Genomic DNA, 20,235 nt, shown 5'->3' on the forward strand with positions numbered 1-20,235 from the left:
ACCTGAGGCTGCAACCTGGCTCACTCCTCCTTATGCAGAAGCTCCTGCTGGCCCTGGAGTGTCTGAACCAGGTCCAGGTGTAGAGAAAGTAAGTGATCCCCTCAAAGCACATGTGAAGGAGATTGCCGAGTGAGTCAGTCAGCCTTAGAGAGACAGCAGTTCGCCCAAGAGACAGTCGTGTGTTCATAATTCCTTTTCTCGAGGGCTTCCCAAACTTCTGATTACTTTTGCAGAAATCAAACCAGATAGCGAAGGCTGTTGGCTTGGAAGAACTGAAAGTTCTGCAGAAGGTGGACTTGTCTGACAATCAGATCAGCAGTTTGGAAGGTCTGGAGGAGCACAACCTGCTTGAGGAAATCAACCTAGAAGATAACCAGGTAAGATCTTGCACACTAAAATATTGTTTGGACAAAATAAAAAAATCCTTCCAGTGGCACCTTAGAGACCAACTGAAGTTAGTTATTGGTATGAGCTTTCGTGTGCATGCACTGAAAATGGCCTCCTTTGCAAGTTTGTATGATATTTCATGATGTGGCAGTGAAAGGGCAGTGAAAGGGTCGGTTTGGGCATTCAGAAGAGCTTTTTCAGGGTTCCATTTCAGGCTGCCTGGGGAGGAGGTTCTGTGCCTTTCCCCACATTCACAGAGCTCTGGTCATGGAATGGGTCCCTAGAGTAAATGCTATATTTTCCTGCATCCTATCTAGGTGGCTGAGCTGGGTGAACTGGAATATTTTGAATCCCTGCCTCTCCTCAGAGTGCTTAATTTGATAAACAACCCTGTGCAGGTACGTCAGTCAACAGAAAGGAGGCACAAAGGAAGAAGGTAGATAACTGTTCCATGAGTGGAAAGCTATGTGTTGCTGCTGGGCTGCGTCTATATCACCAAGGTTTCCCAAACTTTGGTGTCCAGCTGTTTCCGGACTACAAATCCCATCATCCTTGTCCACTGGTCCTGCTAGCTAGGGATGATGGGAGTTGTAGTCCAACAACAGCTGGACACCATAGTTTGGGAAAACTTGGGCTATATTGTTTTGCCAAGATGGTGCAGGGTCAACCTTTGTTTTGCTAGCAGATTTATTGCATTTTATGTCTTTACAAGTACACCAGCAAATACCCCATATCAGAGCCCCAGAAAGGAGACCTTGGGCCCCAAAGGGATTTCTGACTGAACATTAGGAAGAACTTTCTGATGGTAGGAGATGTTCTTCAGTGGAACAGATGCCCACAAAAGGTGGTGGACTCAGTGGCGTAGCGTGGGTTGTCAGCACCCAGGGCAAGCAAGGCAAGTAATTTGCGCCCCCTAACCCGGGGCAAGGCAAGTAATTTGCACACCCCCCCCCCGCTGCACTGTCCCTCCCCCAGATAGTCCCTCGCTCTCTCTCCGCACCGCACCGCACGCCTGGCACCCTCCCCTCCACAGTGGGCGGCGACCCGGCGGCTCGGATCGGATTCGCACAGCCAGCACTGCAGTGAGAGAGAGAGAGTGAGCCAGGTAGGGGCAGAGAGCTGCGAGTGCGAGCGTGCCCCCCCCCAGATGTTGCGCCCCGTGCGGCCGGCCCCCCCTGCACCCCCCACGCTATGCCACTGGCTGTCCTTCCTTGGAGGTTTTTCAGCAGAGGTTGGATGACCGCCTGTCATGGATGATCTAGATGACAATCCTGCATTGCAGGAGGTTCTCTATGATTCTGTGATTCTTTGCTCACCTCAGGAAGTTCTCAGCTGGGCATTCCAAGGCCCAGGTGCTTGGGTACCAATGCTGGGGGGGGGGGAATCATCTAAAGATGCAAAGGGGGAAAGGTGGCTTTTGAGCGCCTGCTTTCCTTTGGAATCTGGATGCAATTTCCGTGAGGTGGACTCACTTCTCATTCAAAGGGCTTGACAATCTCTCGTGATTAACGAGCTGCGGCATCCCATTTGTCAATGACAGCAACATTTAGAGCAGAGTCAAAGCTTGTGCATCAGCCTGATACAGCACATGTTGATAACTTGTCCTGAGCAGTGTGGAAGATTAACAGCACCGGCATCTCGATTTTGATGGGTTTGAGATACCCTTTGAAATGATTTCCGGAGATCTGGGAAAGAAATATGACACATATCTCAGCACCGTCTTCCTTGGTTGATGTCAGTGGTACAGTCCACCGGGGATTGCTCTTTAATTTTGATGGAACCTGTATGGGGTGCAAAAAATCATTCCATCTCTGTAAAACTCTGAACCTTTGCCAAAAGAAGACTAGATATGCATTGGCAGGCTCAGGGCCGTTGGCCTGCATGGCATCTTCGTAAAAGCAGATCCACACCAGAGTTTCCCAACCTTTTTGTGTGCTGGGCAGACATTCGGAGAGCTCAGAAACTGTTGTGGGCCCTGTGAAATACCCATTCCATGGAAGAAAAACTGGTGGTGCTCAGAACCCTCCCCCTGAAATAATAATAAAAAATAATAATAATAAAATTTTATTTATATCCCGCCCTTCCCAGCCGAAGCCAGGCTCAGAGCAGCTAACAACAGTAAAAGTAACACAGTTTACATAAAATCACAATCAATTAATTCTAAAATCAAATTTGAATCAAATTAATGGCAACCATTGGGCTAGAGTTCTATGAGGATTACCATGGGGGGGGGGGTCAGACTGTGCCTTGGCCAAAGGCCTGGTGGAACAGCTCTGTCTTGCAGGCCCTGCGAAAAGATATCAAGTCCCTCAGGAACCTAGTCTCTTGTGACAGAGCGTTCCACCAAGTCGGGGCCAGTGCTGAAAAGGCCCTGGCCCTAGTTGAGACCAATCTAACCACCTTGTGACTTGGGACCTCCAAGGTGTTGTCATTTGTGGACCTTAAGGTCTTCCACGGGGCATAGCAGGAGAGGCAGTCCCGTAGGTAACTAGGCAAAACAAGTACACCCCCCCCAACAAACAAACCAAACAGACAAAAAGTAGGCCTTACTCCAAAACTGGACTCTTCCCCGCCACAAACCAAAACAACCCCTCCCGCAAAGCCAAAAATTGCTTCAATTAAAAACATTTTAAAATAAAGAAGGGACACGGTGTTGGTGGACACCAAGCGGGATGTAGAAGGCTGGTGTGCCCACAGCAACTCTGCCTTGGACCTTGGACCCATGTTGTGCCTGTTAAGAGACCCTGCCCCCAGGAGTAAAAGGTAAAGGTAAAGGCACCCCTGCCCGTACGGGCCAGTATTGACAGACTCTAGGGTTGTGCGCTCATCTCACTCTATAGGCCTGGAGCCAGTGCTGTCCGCAGACACTTCCAGGTCACGTGGCCAGCATGACAAGCTGCATCTGGCGATCCAGCGCAGCACACGGAACACCGTTTACCTTCCTGCTAGTAAGCGGTCCCTATTTATCTACTTGCACCCGGGGGTGCTTTCGAACTGCTAGGTTGGCAAGCGCTGGGACCGATCGACGGGAGCGCACCCCGCCACGGGGATTCGAACCGCCGACCTTTCGATCGGCAAGTCCTAGGCGCTGAGGCTTTTACCCACAGCGCCACCCGCGTCCTTGCCCCCAGGAGTACTCAGTCTAAAAGTTGGCAGTGGGGAGAGACAACAAGGCAAGATGGTGAAGGGGCAAGGTTAAACAAGAGGTGGGGAAGGCAAGTACAACTCAGGACCTAATGTGAGGAAATGCTCACACCAGTATGGGTATTTGTATTTTAATATGAATTAAACCTATTGGGTGGGATTCACCTAACCTGCCCCATCAGTGAGGGTCCTGGAGGAGGCTGGGGAAGATCTGAGTGGAGGGAGAGGGTGTGGGTGAAGGTGTTAAGGGAGGGGTGTTGGCACAGGATTGGTGAGCAAGGCAAGCAAAGTGCAACCCTAGTTAATTAGATTCCTTATTGGTAATAAATTCAGTACAGTGGTACCTTGGTTTTCGAATGTCTCCGTTGACGAACATTTCAGTTTTCGAACACCGTAAAGCCGAAAGTAAATGCTTCGGTTTTCAAACATGCCTCGGAAGTTGAACATGCCATGTGGCTTCCACTGAGTGCAAGATCCTGAGGTCTATTGAGTTTTCGGTTTTCGAATGTTTCAGAACTCGAATGGTCTTCCGGAACGGATTACATTCGAAAACCGAGGTACCACTGTATTTATAATTAATACAGTGTTTTAAGGGAGAAATTACAGGGCAAAAAACCCCGACTCCTCAGCTACAATGATGTTTTTATTTCATTAATTTATTTTAAAGCATTTATAAACCACTTAGAAATCTCTGAGCTATGCACAATATGAAAAGCAAAGTATATCTTTAAAACAATAATGCAACCTGAAACCAATGAAACAGCGGTATAAAAGCATCTAATGATGAACAGAATAAGGATTCGGGGAATTCAAACTTAAAACAGGGTCCGGGAGAAGCCTGGGCAAAAGAAATATTTCTGAGGCATCTGAAGTAACTGATGGTTACTGCTTTGCACGTGGCAGAAGGAAGGGCAGCAGAAGCGTAAAATTTCCATTTCCAGGTCACTACCCTATAAGATTCTATAGTTGAATTTCTTTAGTTGATCTAAGGGATCTTAGGCAGTCTTTCAGGTACTCTAGTCCCTAGTTGTTCAGGGCTGTAAATGCTAACATCCAGTGGCGTAGCGTGGGTTGTCAGCACCCGGGGCAAGGCAAGTAATTTGCGCCCCCCCCCGCTGCACTGTCCCTCCCCCAGATAGTCCCTCGCTCTCTCTCCGCACCGCACGCCTGGCACCCTCCCCTCCACAGTGGGCAGCGACCCGGCAGCTCGGATCGGATTCGCACAGCCAGCACTGCAGTGAGAGTGAGTGAGCCAGGTAGGGGCAGAGAGCTGCGAGTGCAAGCGCCCCCCCCCCCAGATGTTGCGCCCGGTGCGGCCGCCCCCCCCTGCACCCCCCATGCTACGCCACTGCTAACATTGAGACTTTGTATGTAGCTCCATAGTTGCTCAGCAGCCACCGTGGTTCACTCAGCGCAAGTGCAAAATATGTACATCCAGGTGCTCTACTCCGTGATCTAGCCCCATATGGGGAGAGCATCTCTAAATCAAACTCAGGCTGTTTTCCTCTTAAGCTCTCTTAAACCTTGCTAAGCGGTGCTCCTTAGATCAGAATTTGGTCGTTTTTAAAAACGTCTCTCCAATTAATCTGCATGGCTTTTTAGTGACTTTATGAACGGAAGTGGCAATTATGTTAAGACAGCATAGAATTGGTTTGAATGTCAGTGATTTGGCGTGACTTGGCTTTCCTGAGACAATGCCTCTAATCAAGCTGCCAAGACGTTAGTTTTCTCATTGACAGTTAATTATTGTACCTCTTAAAGTTATACTTCAGACAACTAAACTTTATTTTTTTTTAATATCAATTTACAGTTCCGTTTAGCATCTCTCCCCTTATTCTTTATGCCCTTTAAGTTCCTGTGACACTTCACTTGCAATTAGGGGGATCATTACTCTGACCAAATTTGAGTTTGGATAATTAAACCTCATCTACTGCATTCTCTTGAAAATATTCAATCCCAGATGGTATTTTCAGGCCTTTATACACACTTACCGTATTTTTCGCCCCATAGGACGCACCGGCCCATAGGACGCACCATGTTTTTTTGGGGGGGAAATAAAGAAAAAAATTTTTATTTCCCCCTCAGGCGCTTGTGGGGCCAGGAGCGGGGAGAAGCGCTTTTCTCCCCACCGCCAGCCTTCACATCAGGTCCGGGGACAGGGGGAAGACGCGCAGCGCCTCCCCCCTGTCCCCGGAGCTTGCGGGGCAGGCAGCGGGGAGAAGCGCTCTTCTCCCCACCGCCAGCCTTCACGTCAGGTCCGGGGACAGGGGGAAGACGCGCCGCGCCTCCCCCCTGTCGCCGGAGCTTGCGGGGCAGGCAGCGGGGAGAAGCGCTCTTCTCCCCGCCGCCAGCTTTCACGTCAGGTCCGGGGACAGGGGGAAGACGCGCCGCGCCTCCCCCCTGTCCCCGGAGCTTGCGGGGCTGGCAGCGGGGAGAAGCGCTCTTCTCCCCGCCACCAGCCTTCACGTCAGGTCCGGGGACAGGGGGAAGACGCGCCGCGCCTCCCCCCTGTCCCCGGAGCTTGCGGGGCTGGCAGCGGGGAGAAGCGCTCTTCTCCCCGCCGCCAGCCTTCACGTCAGGTCCGGGGACAGGGGGAAGACGCGCCGCGCCTCCCAGCTGTCCCCGGAGCTTGCGGGGCTGGCAGCGGGGAGAAGCGCTCTTCTCCCCGCCGCCAGCCTTCACGTCAGGTCCGGGGACAGGGGGAAGACGCGCCGCGCCTCCCAGCTGTCCCCGGAGCTTGCGGGGCTGGCAGCGGGGAGAAGCGCTCTTCTCCCCGCCGCCAGCCTTCACGTCAGGTCCGGGGACAGGGGGAAGACGCGCCGCGCCTCCCAGCTGTCCCCGGACCTTGCGGGGCTGGCAGCGGGGAGAAGCACTCTTCTCCCCGCCGCCAGCCTTCACGTCAGGTCCGGGGACAGGGGGAAGACGCGCCGCGCCTCCCCCCTGTCCCCGGAGCTTGCGGGGCTGGCAGCGGGGAGAAGCGCTCTTCTCCCAGCCGCCAGCCTTCACGTCAGGTCCGGGGACAGCGGGAAGACGCGCCGCGCCTCCCCCCTGTCCCCGGAGCATGCGGGGCAGGCAGCGGGGAGAAGCGCTCTTCTCCCCGCCGCCAGCCTTCACGTCAGGTCCGGGGACAGGGGGAAGACGCGCCGCGCCTCCCCCCTGTCCCCGGAGCTTGCGGGCAGGCAGCGGGGAGAAGCGCTCTTCTCCCCGCCGCCAGCCTTCACGTCAGGTCCGGGGACAGGGGGAAGACGCGCTGCGCCTCCCAGCTGTCCCCGGAGCTTGCGGGGCTGGCAGCGGGGAGAAGTGCTCTTCTCCCCGCCGCCAGCCTTCACGTCAGGTCCGGGGACAGGGGGAAGACGCGCCGCGCCTCCCCCCTGTCCCCGGAGCATGCGGGGCTGGCAGCGGGGAGAAGCGCTCTTCTCCCCGCCGCCAGCCTTCACGTCAGGTCCGGGGACAGGGGGAAGACGCGCCGCGCCTCCCCCCTGTCCCCGGAGCTTGCGGGGCTGGCAGCGGGGAGAAGCGCTCTTCTCCCCGCCGCCAGCCTTCACGTCAGGTCCGGGGACAGGGGGAAGACGCGCCGCGCCTCCCCCCTGTCCCCGGAGCTTGCGGGGCTGGCAGCGGGGAGAAGCGCTCTTCTCCCCGCCGCCAGCCTTCACGTCAGGTCCGGGGACAGGGGGAAGACGCGCCGCGCCTCCCCCCTGTCCCCGGAGCTTGCGGGGCTGGCAGCGGGGAGAAGCGCTCTTCTCCCCGCCGCCAGCCTTCACGTCAGGTCCGGGGACAGGGGGAAGACGCGCCGCGCCTCCCAGCTGTCCCCGGACCTTGCGGGGCTGGCAGCGGGGAGAAGCGCTCTTCTCCCCGCCGCCAGCCTTCACGTCAGGTCCGGGGACAGGGGGAAGACGCGCCGCGCCTCCCCCCTGTCCCCGGAGCTTGCGGGGCTGGCAGCGGGGAGAAGCGCTCTTCTCCCCGCCGCCAGCCTTCACGTCAGGTCCGGGGACAGGGGGAAGACGCGCCGCGCCTCCCCCCTGTCCCCGGAGCTTGCGGGGCTGGCAGCGGGGAGAAGCGCTCTTCTCCCCGCCGCCAGCCTTCACGTCAGGTCCGGGGACAGGGGGAAGACGCGCCGCGCCTCCCCCCTGTCCCCGGAGCTTGCGGGGCTGGCAGCGGGGAGAAGCGCTCTTCTCCCCACCGCCAGCCTTCACGTCAGGTCCGGGGACAGGGGGAAGACGCGCCGCGGCTCCTCGCTGTCCCCGGAGCTTGCGGGGCTGGCGGCGGGGAGAAGCACGCATCTCCCCGCCGGCAGCCTCTAAACCACATAGGGAGACAGCGGGATGGCGGCGTTCCGCCTCCCTGCTGTCCCCCGACCTTGTGGGGCTGGCGCTGCGGCTCTCCTGAAGCCTGGAGAGCGAGAGGGGTTGGTGCGCACCGACCCCTCTCGCTCTCCAGGCTTCAGCAAAAGCCTGCATTCGCCCCATAAGACGCACACACATTTCCCCTTCATTTTTGGAGGGGAAAAAGTGCGTCCTATAGGGCGAAAAATACGGTAGTTGTCACAGGATAAAAAACAGCAACAACCCATAAATTAATTTAACACATTCAGGGAATGAAAACCTCAGTAAGAGGGTGAATTTGAAAAAGAAGCAGCACATTTCTTTTTTTTTTTTCATGTTCCGCAAGATTAAAAACAAACTTCAGACAGAAGAGTAGCTAATCGGGGGTAAACATTACAGCCCAGGCTTTGCCAGCAATGTGGGTTTTCTATCTGCATTGAGCTGTTTTAGAAAAGTAAAGAAAAGGGGGGAAAGGGATTCAAAACTGTCACACACACACGCACCCCAGTCTGAAGAGATACATCCCATTCCAGCATTTCCCAAACCTGGGTCTCCATCCATTTTTTTGGACTACAACTCCCATCATCTCTAGCTAGCAGAACCAGTGGTCAGGGATGGTGGGAACTGTAGTCCAAAAACAGCAGGACACCAACATTTGGCAAACCCAGCCTCATTCTACCACTTCAAACTGTTAACTCCTTGATTTACTGCCTATGTAGAATAGGTCTATGATCCTGAACTCCCCAGGAGCAGGATTTGTGTGCATCCTTGGGAGTTTCACTGTTATGTTGAAGCTTAGCATATGTATATCTGAAGGAGTGTCTCCACCCACAGTGTTCAGCCCAGACACTGAGGACAAAGTTCCGAGGGCCTTCTGGTGGTTCCTTTACTGCAAGAAGTGAAACTACAGGGAACTAAGCAGAGGGCCTTCTCGGTAGTGGCACCCACCCTGTGGAACGCCCTCCCATCAGAAGGTAGTTTAGGGCGAGAGGGACCATTGCTCTCACTTCCTATGTTCCTAAGTCCATGGAGAACTTTAAAAACAGGGCTGGAAAACCTTTGGCCCTCCAGCTGTTGTTGAACTGCAGTATCCACCAGCCCCAATAAGCGTTGCCAATGGCTAGGGATGTTCAACAAAATCGGAAGGTCCTTAGAAGGTAAGTACAAGAAAGGAGATGAGGAACCAGGTACGGGAAGAGGAGACACCTCACATGGTTTGAAAGTTCAATTTTCCAAGCATTTTAACTGCCAACCTTGCCCATCTTTCTCTCTGCCTGCCGTGTGGCTCAGTTTCCTTCTCCGCTTTGGAAGAAGCCGTGATAAAAGAGGGTTGTCAGCCTGTTCCTTTGGTTGGGTTGCTCTCTCATTTTCTGTGGATGTCTTCTGCTTTCCTAATATCCTGTGTCAAAAGTATGATAAAATGGCTTCTCGTGTATTAGTTCGAAGAGCTGAATTTAAATTATCGTCCATTCAAATGAATCTTCAACCTCTTTGTTATATCCATATCAGCAACACAAGGATTATTGGCTCCTGGTCATTTTCATGCTGCTTCGACTCACAGAGCTGGATCATAAGAAAATCACCGTGCAAGAAAAGGTAAGCGTGCTCTTTCGGTTGATTCATTCGTATTGAGATATAAGTAGGGGGCCTGAACAAAATGTTGCAGTGTGGAGTTCCAGAAGGAACATATTGATTACCGTATTTTTCATTCCATAGGACGCTCCGTCCCATAGGATGCACTTACTTTTTGGGGGGGGGGGAATAAAGGAAAAAAAATTTTCCCTTTATTTCCCCCCCCAAACCAGGTCGGGGAACAGTGGGATGGTGGCGCTATGCCTCCCGCTGTCCCCCAAGCTTGTGGGGCTGGCCGATGTCTGCCCGGCGCGAGGGGCGCTCTGCTTCAGGGCGGCCCACGCGCTGGGCGGCAGGCTGCAGACACCTGCGCGAAGCACGGGGCGTTCTCCGGAGGGCGCCCCGTGCTCCGCGCTGCAGGCTGCCGCCCGCAAGCCTTGCGCGCCCAGGGGAACTCCCCCCGGGTGCGCAAGGCTTGTGGATAGCTTCCTGGAGCCTGGAGAGCAAGAGGTGTCGGTGCGCACCGACGCCTCTCGCTCTCCAGGCTTCCGCCAAAGCCTGCATTCGCCCCATAGGACGCACACACATTTCCCCTTCATTTTTGGAGAGGAAAAAGTGCGTCCTATAGAGCGAAAAATACGGTAATCAGGAGGGAATTCTAACCACAAACTCATTTGGCCACTCTTGTTCAAGCTGAAGAAATTCATGTAATTAATGAATTGACCCCTCTCCTCTTGGGAGCAGGTTGCTGCTGTCAACAACTACGACCCTCCTCCCGAAGTGGTGGCTGCCCAGGATCACATGACCCAGATCATGTATAGCATGATCCAGCCGCAGCGGATTTTTGACAGGTAAGCTGGGCGTCAGTTCCCCTTCCACCCTGTAGGTGGCGCTCAGGTAAAGCTGTCACAGGGATGGGACATTTTCCATTGGGAGGGAGAGAAGACTCTGTTGTCGGTACCAGGACGGAAATCAGGCAGAACTTGCTTGGCTGAGCAGATTACGAAACGAAGTTAGTTGCTCACCTCGGAGCTCCAAGACAGATTGCCCACGCCCCGTTCCTTTTAAACAATCTGTCGGAACAGATGGCCACTCACATCACAAACGGAGAGATGCGAAGAGGCAACAATCCTCTTATCGATACCCAGCGACGATTACCAGCGACGAGTGCTTTCAACTGTGATTTCTTCAGGCTGTCTTTAACTCTCTCCCGTCAATAGCGTTGGCATCTCGAGGCAGGCAAAATGGCCGTGCCTCCCGCTGTGGCTCACAGAGGCTACAAGAGGAGCACTCACAAGGCCTCCTCATTCTCACCCTCTTCTAGCATCCATCTGTACCCATCAGTCTCCTTTTCACCAGCCCTTCTCTCATTTCTCAGGAGGCATTTCCATTGGGGGGCATCCATTGCGACTGTGTTGGCATTTTCTAGGCAGTTTCCCCCTTGCACGTACTTGGAACTTGATGGCTCTGGAGGCTCTGTTCCCAAGCAGCTCAGCCCTGCTCGTCTGGTGTGTTGCATCCGAGGCATCACATAGGATTAAATTAACAGCTGCCAGCCCACGCCTTCTGTTGAGTCTATAAATAATGCTCCAAAGTCATAGGAAATATTTAATTTGGGTGTTTGGGTGAACCCATCATCTCCATCTAGTGCAGAGCTTTCCAAACTTTTCATGCTGGTGACACACTTTTTAGACATGCATCGTTTCGTCACGCAGTAATTCAGTTTTGCTAGCAAACCGGAGGTTCAGGTAACCCCTTAAAGCAGGCATAGGCAAACTCCGGCCTTCCAGATGTTTGGGACTACAATTCCCATCATCCCTAGCTAACGGGACCAGTGGTCAGGGATGATGGGTGTTGTAGTCCCAAAAAACATCTGGAGGGCCGGAGTTTGCCTATGCCTGCCTTAAAGAGTGCAGGGGGCGTTTGCATGACACACCTGCACACCGCAGCCAACACACTAATGTGTCAAGACGCACAGTTTGGAAAGCTCTGATCTAGTGAATAGAATCATGGCCTTAAAGTATCCAAATCATTTTATTTATTTATTTGTTTGTTTGTTTGTTTGTCTATCTAAAAGCAGTCTGTCCCACCATTTCACCCCCCCCCCAAAAATATGCATTTATTTATTTTTATTAGACATATGCCATCCTTCATCATAAGATCTCAGGGCGGTTCACAAGATAAATATCCAAAGTAAAAGCACAAATAAATAGATAAATCCAACCCCCCCCCCCCGCAAACACATTTAAAAGGCTTTAGAATATTAATCAGCCCAAGGCCTGGTTGAAGAGGAGCATTTTTGTGTGGCGCTTAAAGATAGATAATTCAGGCGCCTTACAAGTCCCAAACATAACAAGAGTTTAGGACAGGCACCCTCAAACTTTGGCCCTCTAGATGTTTTGGAACTACAATTCCCATCATCCCTGACCACTGGTCCTGTTAGCTAGGGATGATGGGAGTTGTAGTCCCAAGACATCTGGAGGGCTGAGTTTGGGGGTGCCTGGGTTAGGAGATACCTAGAGGGGAGCTGTGTCTATTGTGTATCGCATCCGAATTCCTGTGAGAAGGTTAATGGCGGCATCTTTTTCCTTCTCTCTGTGCAGCACCTTACCCAGCCTTGATGCTCCCTACCCCATGCTGGTGTTGACCGGACCCCTGGCCTGCTGGAAGCGAGAACTTTGCCACAGGCTCTGCAGAAAATTCAACAACTATTTCAGATACAGGTACCTCTGGTCCATAAACGTTCACGATGTCCTTGGAGACTTGCTGGAAATAAAACAAGGCAGGTTTTCTCAGAAAGATAAAAAAAAGCTTTATGGAAGGCAATTATAGTGGTGCCCCGCAAGACGAATGCCTCGCAAGACGAAAGGGTTTTCCGTTTTGGAGGTGCTTCGCAAAACGAATTTGCTATGGGCTTGCTTCGCAAGACGAAAATGTCTTGCGATTCCTGGGGTTTTTTCCCGCTCCCCACCCCCTTTTTCTAAGGCACTAAGCTGCTAATAGCCTTTTAGGAGCTAATCCGCTAATCCCTTAAGCCTTTAATAGCCGCTAATAGCCGCTAAACCGCTAATAGCGCTAATCCGCTAATGGGGTTGCTTCGCAAGACGAAAAAACCGCTAGACGAAGAGACTCGCGGAACGGATTCTTTTCGTCTTGCGAGGCACCACTGTATGCCCTTCTCTGTTCTACCAATTTTAGTTTCCCCCTTTTATTTTCTTCTTATCATCTTATATTGCCCTCCCCATCAAATTCAGGGGAGAAATCATCTGGTTTGTAGGGTTCTTTTCCTGCAGCGTATCCAAATCAGATACTTTCCATCTCGCTGTGGACCAAACACAGATTGATGTTAATTGTAGGAATGCAAGCTTTAATCAGTACATTGTGGCTTCTTTCGTACCACTGTTTAACTGGCTGGGACTGACTTCTAAGTATTTAGAAGTTTGATTGTCAGAGGCCAGTTTTAATTTCCGAGTGCAAATTTTAATGGAGTTAAATGCTCTCTCTTTTTTGAAGCTATTTTAGTTCTGCTGTGTTGCTCTAAAAGGACGGGGTGGCTGGGTCTGAAATGACCTTTCTTCTTAACAATGAACAGTAACTACATACTTATAAAATTGTGAGTTATCTTGCTTTTTGTTCAAAATAGCCAAAAGGCAGCTATATTGAGCATTTGGTAAAATAACCACATTGATTAAGTTAATCAGGGGGAAAAGGTTTAATTGAGCAGTGTGAAACCATTCCCAGCTGGTAACTCCAGCCCCTGTGGGTCATTTTGACAGGTGGGCAGGGACCACCCATCAGTCAATCATTCGATGTCACAATGGCACCAGGTGACATGCTTTACTTTGCCTGCCCAGTTTGAAATCAAAGGGCTTTGAAGGCACCGCTGATTAAGTAAATGATTGACAGTGTCTGAAAACCCCACTTTCAGCAGGGAGCAACTTCTTCTATTTCCTCTGACCCGACATAATATATGATGCCCACTGTAGGACTGGTTCCTGTGGATTGACCTCATAGACCAAATGCTAAGGGCTGCTGCCCTGATTCATTAGGTTGGTGGGCCAGAGGTTCCTTTCCACTGGTTTAATTGGTTGTGATGGACTTAAGTAAAGGTAAAGGGACCCCTGACCATTAGGTCCAGTCGTGACCGACTCTGGGGTTGCGGCGCTCATCTCGCTTTATTGGCCGAGGGAGCCGGCGTAGAGCTTCCGGGTCATGTGCCCAGCATGAGCCGCTTCTGGCGAACCAGAGCAGCACACGGAAACGCCGTTTACCTTCCTGCCGGAGCGGTACCTATTTATCTACTTGCACTTTGATGTGCTTTCGAACTGCTAGGTTGGCAGGAGCAGGGACAGAGCAATGGGAGCTCACCCCGTCCTGGGGATATGAACCACCAACCTTCTGATCGGCAAGTCCTAGGCTCTGTGGTTTAACCCACAGCACCACCCGCGTGTGATGGACTTAGCCACTCGCAAACTGCATTGAGCTGTCCAGTCACCGCTGCAAATATATGTACACCTAGACATTCATTTCATGGCTTAGCTACAGAACCTGACCTCATTCATGTTCAGCGCATGGCAACTTGTATTTGTATAATGCCGGCTCTAATCCCAGGGTAGGGTTTCATGGCAGTCCAGAGAGTCTGTCCACGATTTGTGTTGGCTTTCCAAATACAGTGGTACCTCGGGTTAAGTACTTAATTCGTTCCGGAGGTCCGTTCTTAACCTGAAACTGTTCTTAACCTGAAGCACCACTTTAGCTAATGGGGCTTCGCGCTGCCACCGCGCCGCCGGAGCACGATTTCTGTTCTCATCCTGAAGCAAAGTTCTTAAGCCGAGGTACTATTTCTGGGTTAGCGGAGTCTGTAGCCTGAAGCGTATGGAACCTGAATCGTATGTAACCCAAGGTACCACTGTATCGCAGTATTGGACTGATGGCCTGAACAGAAGGAAAAGCCAAAGATGTAGTTGAATACAATATTATTTACCGCTTCCGTTGTAAGGAAAAGATACAGTGGATTTCGATGTAAATTTCACTGCTCTCTCACGTACATCTTGGAATCCCTGCCACTTGGGTTCTTTATGGGACCTTTCAGAAAGCAAGCCTGTTCCTTGCACTCCCCCTGCCTCTTATGGGTGGGCGATGGCAGAATCTGAATGTACACAAGGATAGCTCCAGTTCCTGGGTGACCCATTTGGGCGTCTGACCGGCTCTCCCTGAGCTGTCCAAAGGTTAGCAGTTCCTGATCTACAGTGATCTACAGGTATCTGAAGAAGTGTGCATGCACACGAAAGCTTGTACCAAGAAAAAACTTAGTTGGTCTCTAAGGTGCTACTGGACAATAGGGCTCAGGGCAGCTAACAACAAATTTAAAACACTTAATTGATGCAACAAAAAACAGCATAAAATACAGGAAAATACATGAATAACAATAAATTCAGAATTCAAAAATCAAGTTAGGGGGGAAATCCATCCAATAAACATTAGATAATGACCAGGGCTAGCTGGCTAAATTAGTCCTATTTGGGCCAGCGAGGAGACCAGAGTAGAATTAGCTGTGGGATCCCAGAGCGGGTAATCTTCATAAAAAGGGGAGGGGGAGGGAAGGAAGGGGAATAAAAGATCAGGCTAAGTTCAAACTGAAAGCCAAGTGGAATAGCTCTTTCAGGCCCTGCGGAAGGAAGTTAAATCCTGCAGGGCCCTGGTCTCATGGGACAGAGCATTCCACCAGGTCGGAGCCATCACTGAGAAGGCCCTGGTGGAGGATAATCTGACTTCCTTAGGGCCCGGGACCTCTAAACTATGGTTATTCATGGACCTTAAGGTCCTCTGCGGGGCAGACCAGGAGAGATGGTCCCGTAAATAGACCTTAGACCTTCTTAGACCTTAAAGCACATACTTTCCTACCGGTATGTCATAGAATCATAGAATTGTAGTAATGGAAGGGACCCCAAGAGTCATCTTATGTCAAGATTAGCAAGCCTGGCGACTTCCAGATGCTCTTGAACTGCAGCTTCCATCATCCCAAGAACATAAGAAGAGTTTTGCTGGATCAGGCCAGGGGCCTCTCTAGTCCAGCATCCCGTTCTCACAGTGCCCATGGGAAGCCTGGAAGCAGGACCTGAGCACAATGGAGGTTTCAGTGTGCTGTAAATCAAAGACTTTGAAATAAATCTCCTGACTGAAAGGGAGTAGTGGGTGGAGAGAGACATCAAATACAATACATATTAAATAAATTACACAGTTTGAAAAGCCTGGCTGGAATTTCCCAGTAATTGAAAACTGCTGGGGATTTTCCCAACACCTTCAGTTTTCCAAGAGCCTTGTTGTGTTTTATTTTATATTTTATTCCCTCATAAGCATCATGCACGTGAAGAACAGAGAGCAAAGCAGTCTTAGCAGAGCAGAAAATTGCTACCATAAAGCAAAGCTGCATTTTTATTATTCAGAGGAGGTTTGTGTAGCTTTCGTGTGCTGCTTTTAGAATTTTCAACGTGCCACTTGTTAAAACTGTATTTTATGGAAGATACTGGGCAACTTCAAATGTAAACATGACCTTGCTGTTAAAAGGAGCTTGTAACATAAGTTTTTTTTTTTAAAAAAAGAAGGCCATTCAAAACATCTGGTCAGTGCCCAGGGCTGACCTTTTGAGATGTGTATATTTATAAAAATTGCTGAGAAAATCACGCCTTTGAAGTTTCAGCTTTATAGGGTCCACGTGCCTCATACGGTTCTCATTTGACACAGTTATTGAATAAGATGGTCCCTGAATCCCTTTCCCTGGAGTGTTGTTGCGGCAGGATTGGCTGGCATTTTTAGGCCTCCCCCACAGGCACTAAAACATCTGAAGGACGTGGGAGAATCACACACCACTCAACATTTCACAGATGTAAATAGGGAGGGACATGCTCTGTACTTGTAAAACAAAAAAACATGCACACACATACACGCACCTGCCAAATTCTAACCCTAAGCATCACTCTCCGAGTTCCCTTCTCCCATAATTCACATGGATGATGTCTCTTCTCTGGTTCCTTTTGTTAATTTACTCTGCAATGTGGCCTGTTGGCTGCATCTAGCATCAGTGTGTGAAACAGTGAGTGCTGTCGTGTCTTCAGTCCAAAATCTGTGTTCTTCCAGTTCATCAACACCAGTCTTTTGACCACAGTTAGAACGTGTAGAATCCACTTTTGTTGCCCAGTTGTCAACTTCTGTTTATACCAATAGGTGTAAAATTCAAAAGAATATTTTCCACTGAATTTTTAAAAGTTTTTCTGCGTAGTCATATTCATGCAGCCAAACACATTCCCCCAAAACTTAGTACAGGAAAGTGTAAGAACATATGTTTCAAGGAGCCATTATCCTTATTATATCTCCAACAAAGAACTGCATTAGACCAGGCGCAGGCAAACTCGGCCCTCCAGATGTTTTGAGACTACAACTCCCATCATCCCTGGCCACTGGTCCTGTTAGCTAGGGATGATGGGAGTTGTAGTCCCTAAACATCTGGAGGGCCGAGTATGCCTATGCCTGCATTAGACAGTCCTTTTCTATACAAATGTAATGGAGTCCAATAAATTCTAAGTATTAATTTCTGTTGTATAAGATGCATTGTGTGGCTATCTTTTCTCTGTCCTGGATTTACTGCCAATCATCTGAAGGGGGTAGATTTCTGTCTCCACCCATTCATAATTTTATCAACCTTTGCTATGTTCATATGTATACACACACACACACACACACACACACACACACAAACACACATCCTTTACAGCCTAACACTATGCATGCTGAGATCAATAGGATTTGCTCCTGTCCTGAGTAAATGTGCACTAGATTGTCCTCGAGCTCTTTAACAGTGTCATCTCCCTTCACTTGCTTACTCTGTTTTCTGTCCGGCTTATCTTTCAGTCCCTGCCACACCACGAGGACTGCTTATTTTGGAGAAGAAAACAGATTAGATTACTATTTTGTTTCCCAGGAGGAGTTTGACAAAATGGTGACCATGGTAAGGCACAAGCTGATTTGCCCTGCTTTTGCTTGAGGGAAGGATGCCTGGCAGTTCATCACAGATCACGCTAAAGGGTGAGGGTGCGGAAATCCATTGAGGCTTGAGCTATTGGAGAAAAAAACGGCCTGTGGGACCGTTTGTTTAACTTGCCTGTCAAAAACATGTTGTTGTTGTTTAGTTTAGTCGTGTCTGACTCTGCGTGACCCCCTAGACCAGAGCACGCTGGGCACTCCTGTCTTCCACTGCCTCCAGCAGTTTGGTCAAACTCATACTGGTAGCTTTGAGAACACTGTCCAACCATCTCGTCCTCTGTCGTCCCCTTCTTCTTGTGCCCTCCATCTTTCCCAGCATCAGGGTCTTTTCCAGGGAGTCTTCTCTTCTCATGAGGTGGCCAAAGTCTTGGAGCCTCAGCTTCATGATCTGTCCTTCCAGTGAGCACTCAGGGCTGATTTCCTTCAGAATGGATAGCTTTGATCTTCTTGCAGTCCATGGGACTCTCAAGAGTCTCCTCCAGCACCATAATCCAAAAGCATCAATTCTTCAGCAATCAGCCTTCTTTATGGTCCAGCTCTCACTTCCATACATCACTACTGAGAAAACCATAGTTTGAACTATACGGACCTTTGTTGGCAAGGTGATGTCTCTGCTTTTTAAGATGCTGTATAGGTTTGTCATTGCTTTTCTCCCAATAAGCAGGCGTCTTTTAATTTCGTGACTGCTGTCACCATCTGCAGTAATCATGGAACCGAAGAAAGTAAAATCTCTCCCTGCCTCCATTTCTTCCCCTTCTATTTGCCAGGAGGCGATGGGACCAGTGGCCATGATCTTAGTTTTTTCGATGTTGAGCTTCAGACCATATTTTGCACTCTCCTGTTTCACCCTCATTAATAGGTTCTTTAATTCCTCCTCACTTTCTGCCATCAAGGTTGTGTCATCAGCATATCTGAGGTTGTTGATATTTCTTCCGGCAATCTTAATTCTGCCTTTCACATGATGAATTCTGCATATAAGTTAAATAAGCAGGGAGACAATATACAGCCTTGTCGTACTCCTTTCCCAATTTTGAACCAATCAGTTATTCCATATCCAGTTCTAACTGTAGCTTCTTGTCCTACATAGAGATTTCTCAGGAGACAGATGAGGTGATCAGGCACTCCCATTTCTTTAAGAACTTGCCATAGCTTGCTGTGGTCAACATGTACTGAATAGTTTTTAATCTCTCTAGCTGTTCCTTAATTGCTGAAGAGCCTCCAGCTCACTTTCAAAGGGTGCCGTTCTCTTCATTCTGTGAGAGGGTTATGCACACAAGCAACAAATCTGAGCTTTTAATCTTTCTTTTTTAATGCGTTCTGTCCTCCCAGAAAATGCTGGTTCACCTCATTGTTCAGCAGAGTAGCCTCTGGTCAAGTCGTAAAAGTGCTTCTTGCACCCAAGCCAGATGGGCTGCTGCTTGTGATCTTCATGCTCTGCTTTGTGAGGTTACCAAGATCATGTGCCTGGCTGATGCTTAGAGCCAGTGGTGGTCAGACTGTCAGAGCCCAGAGTGTCAGACTGGGACCTGGGAGGTAAAGGTAAAGGGACCCCTGACCATTAGGTCCAGTCGTGACCGACTCTGGGGTTGCAGCGCTCATCTCGCTTTATTGGCCGAGGGAGCCGGCATACAGCTTCTGGGTCATGTGGCCAGCAAGACTAAGCCGCTTCTGGCGAACCAGAGCAGCGCACGGAAACGCCAATTACCGTATTTTTCGCTCTATAACACGCACCCAACCATAACATGCACATAGTTTTTAGAGGAGGAAAATCCGTAGGCATGCCACCCGTAGGCATTCCCTCCATAACACGCACAGACATTTCCCCTTACTTTTTAGGAGGAAAAAAGTGAGTGTTATAGTGCAAAAAATACGGTACCTTCCCGCCGGAGCGGTACCTATTTATCTACTTGCACTTTGACGTGCTTTCGAACTGCTAGGTTGGCAGAAGCAGGGACCGAGCAACGGGAGCTCACCCACGTCACGAGGTTGTTGTGATAAAATGACAAAGGGGAAGAACCGTGCTCTCTACCTTGAGCTGCTTGGAGGAAAAGGTGCCGTATGAATGCAATAACTAAATAAAACAAAGCAAATAAACTGAATGCTGGACTTGAGAACCCGACCCGATGTGGCATTCTTTTTCTGTGATCCCGGCCGAAGGGAATTTTGTCTTTCCACTGTGCGGGTCTCAGATAGTGCGTCTTGAAAAAGTGCTGGAGGAAGGAGCACAAATGGGCCGTCTTTTATGGCACTCCTAGGGTAGCGTGCGAAGAGGAAATTCATGTGACTTCCCTGTGGAGAAATGCCCATAGGCTGAGCTGACATATCTCGTCGCCACAGGAGAGCTTCTCTTGCGTGGGGAGCACCCAGATGGGCTGTTTATTGAGCAAGCCTGCTGATATGCTTGCACGAAACTTGGGACGAGGTTATACAACTTTGCCTCTACCATGAGCATCCGTCCCCATCTGTTCGCACAGACTTTGCATGGCACTGCCAGCTAGCTGTTGTCACTCTGCACGTTTCCCAGAAGTGCAGTTTTCCATCACTTTTCTTGTCTGGCTTTTTGTGGTTAGAAAACTGGTGGGATAACCGGGCTAGAAGAGTCTTCATCAACCTGACACCCACCTGGGCTGAATTAGAAAGCCCGACACAATTATCCTATTTTTTGTGTGCCAATAACCAGTGCTTCCTCCTAACATGCAAATCCAACCTTAGTGTCCCAGATGGGCTGGAACTTCTGTCAATGAAATTAACGACAACATCACTTTAGTAT

General features: G+C 50.1%; 1 protein-coding gene across 2 annotated transcripts in view; it reads left to right on the forward strand.

Annotated features, from left to right (window-relative positions):
• The window catches only part of LRGUK (leucine rich repeats and guanylate kinase domain containing), a 57,248-nt gene that overhangs the window by 15,133 nt on the left and 21,880 nt on the right, over positions 1-20,235 (forward strand). For both annotated transcript variants that reach the window (XM_083401920.1, XM_083401921.1), the window contains exons 7-12: positions 234-377; positions 705-785; positions 9,363-9,449; positions 10,170-10,276; positions 12,029-12,148; positions 17,334-17,430. In XM_083401920.1, coding sequence (XP_083258046.1) covers positions 234-377; positions 705-785; positions 9,363-9,449; positions 10,170-10,276; positions 12,029-12,148; positions 17,334-17,430 — 636 coding nt within the window. The remainder of the gene's footprint in view (positions 1-233; positions 378-704; positions 786-9,362; positions 9,450-10,169; positions 10,277-12,028; positions 12,149-17,333; positions 17,431-20,235) is intronic.

Source organism: Podarcis tiliguerta (genome assembly GCF_965153285.1).
Source record: "Podarcis tiliguerta genome assembly, chromosome: 10".
Lineage (NCBI taxonomy): Eukaryota > Metazoa > Chordata > Lepidosauria > Squamata > Lacertidae > Podarcis > Podarcis tiliguerta.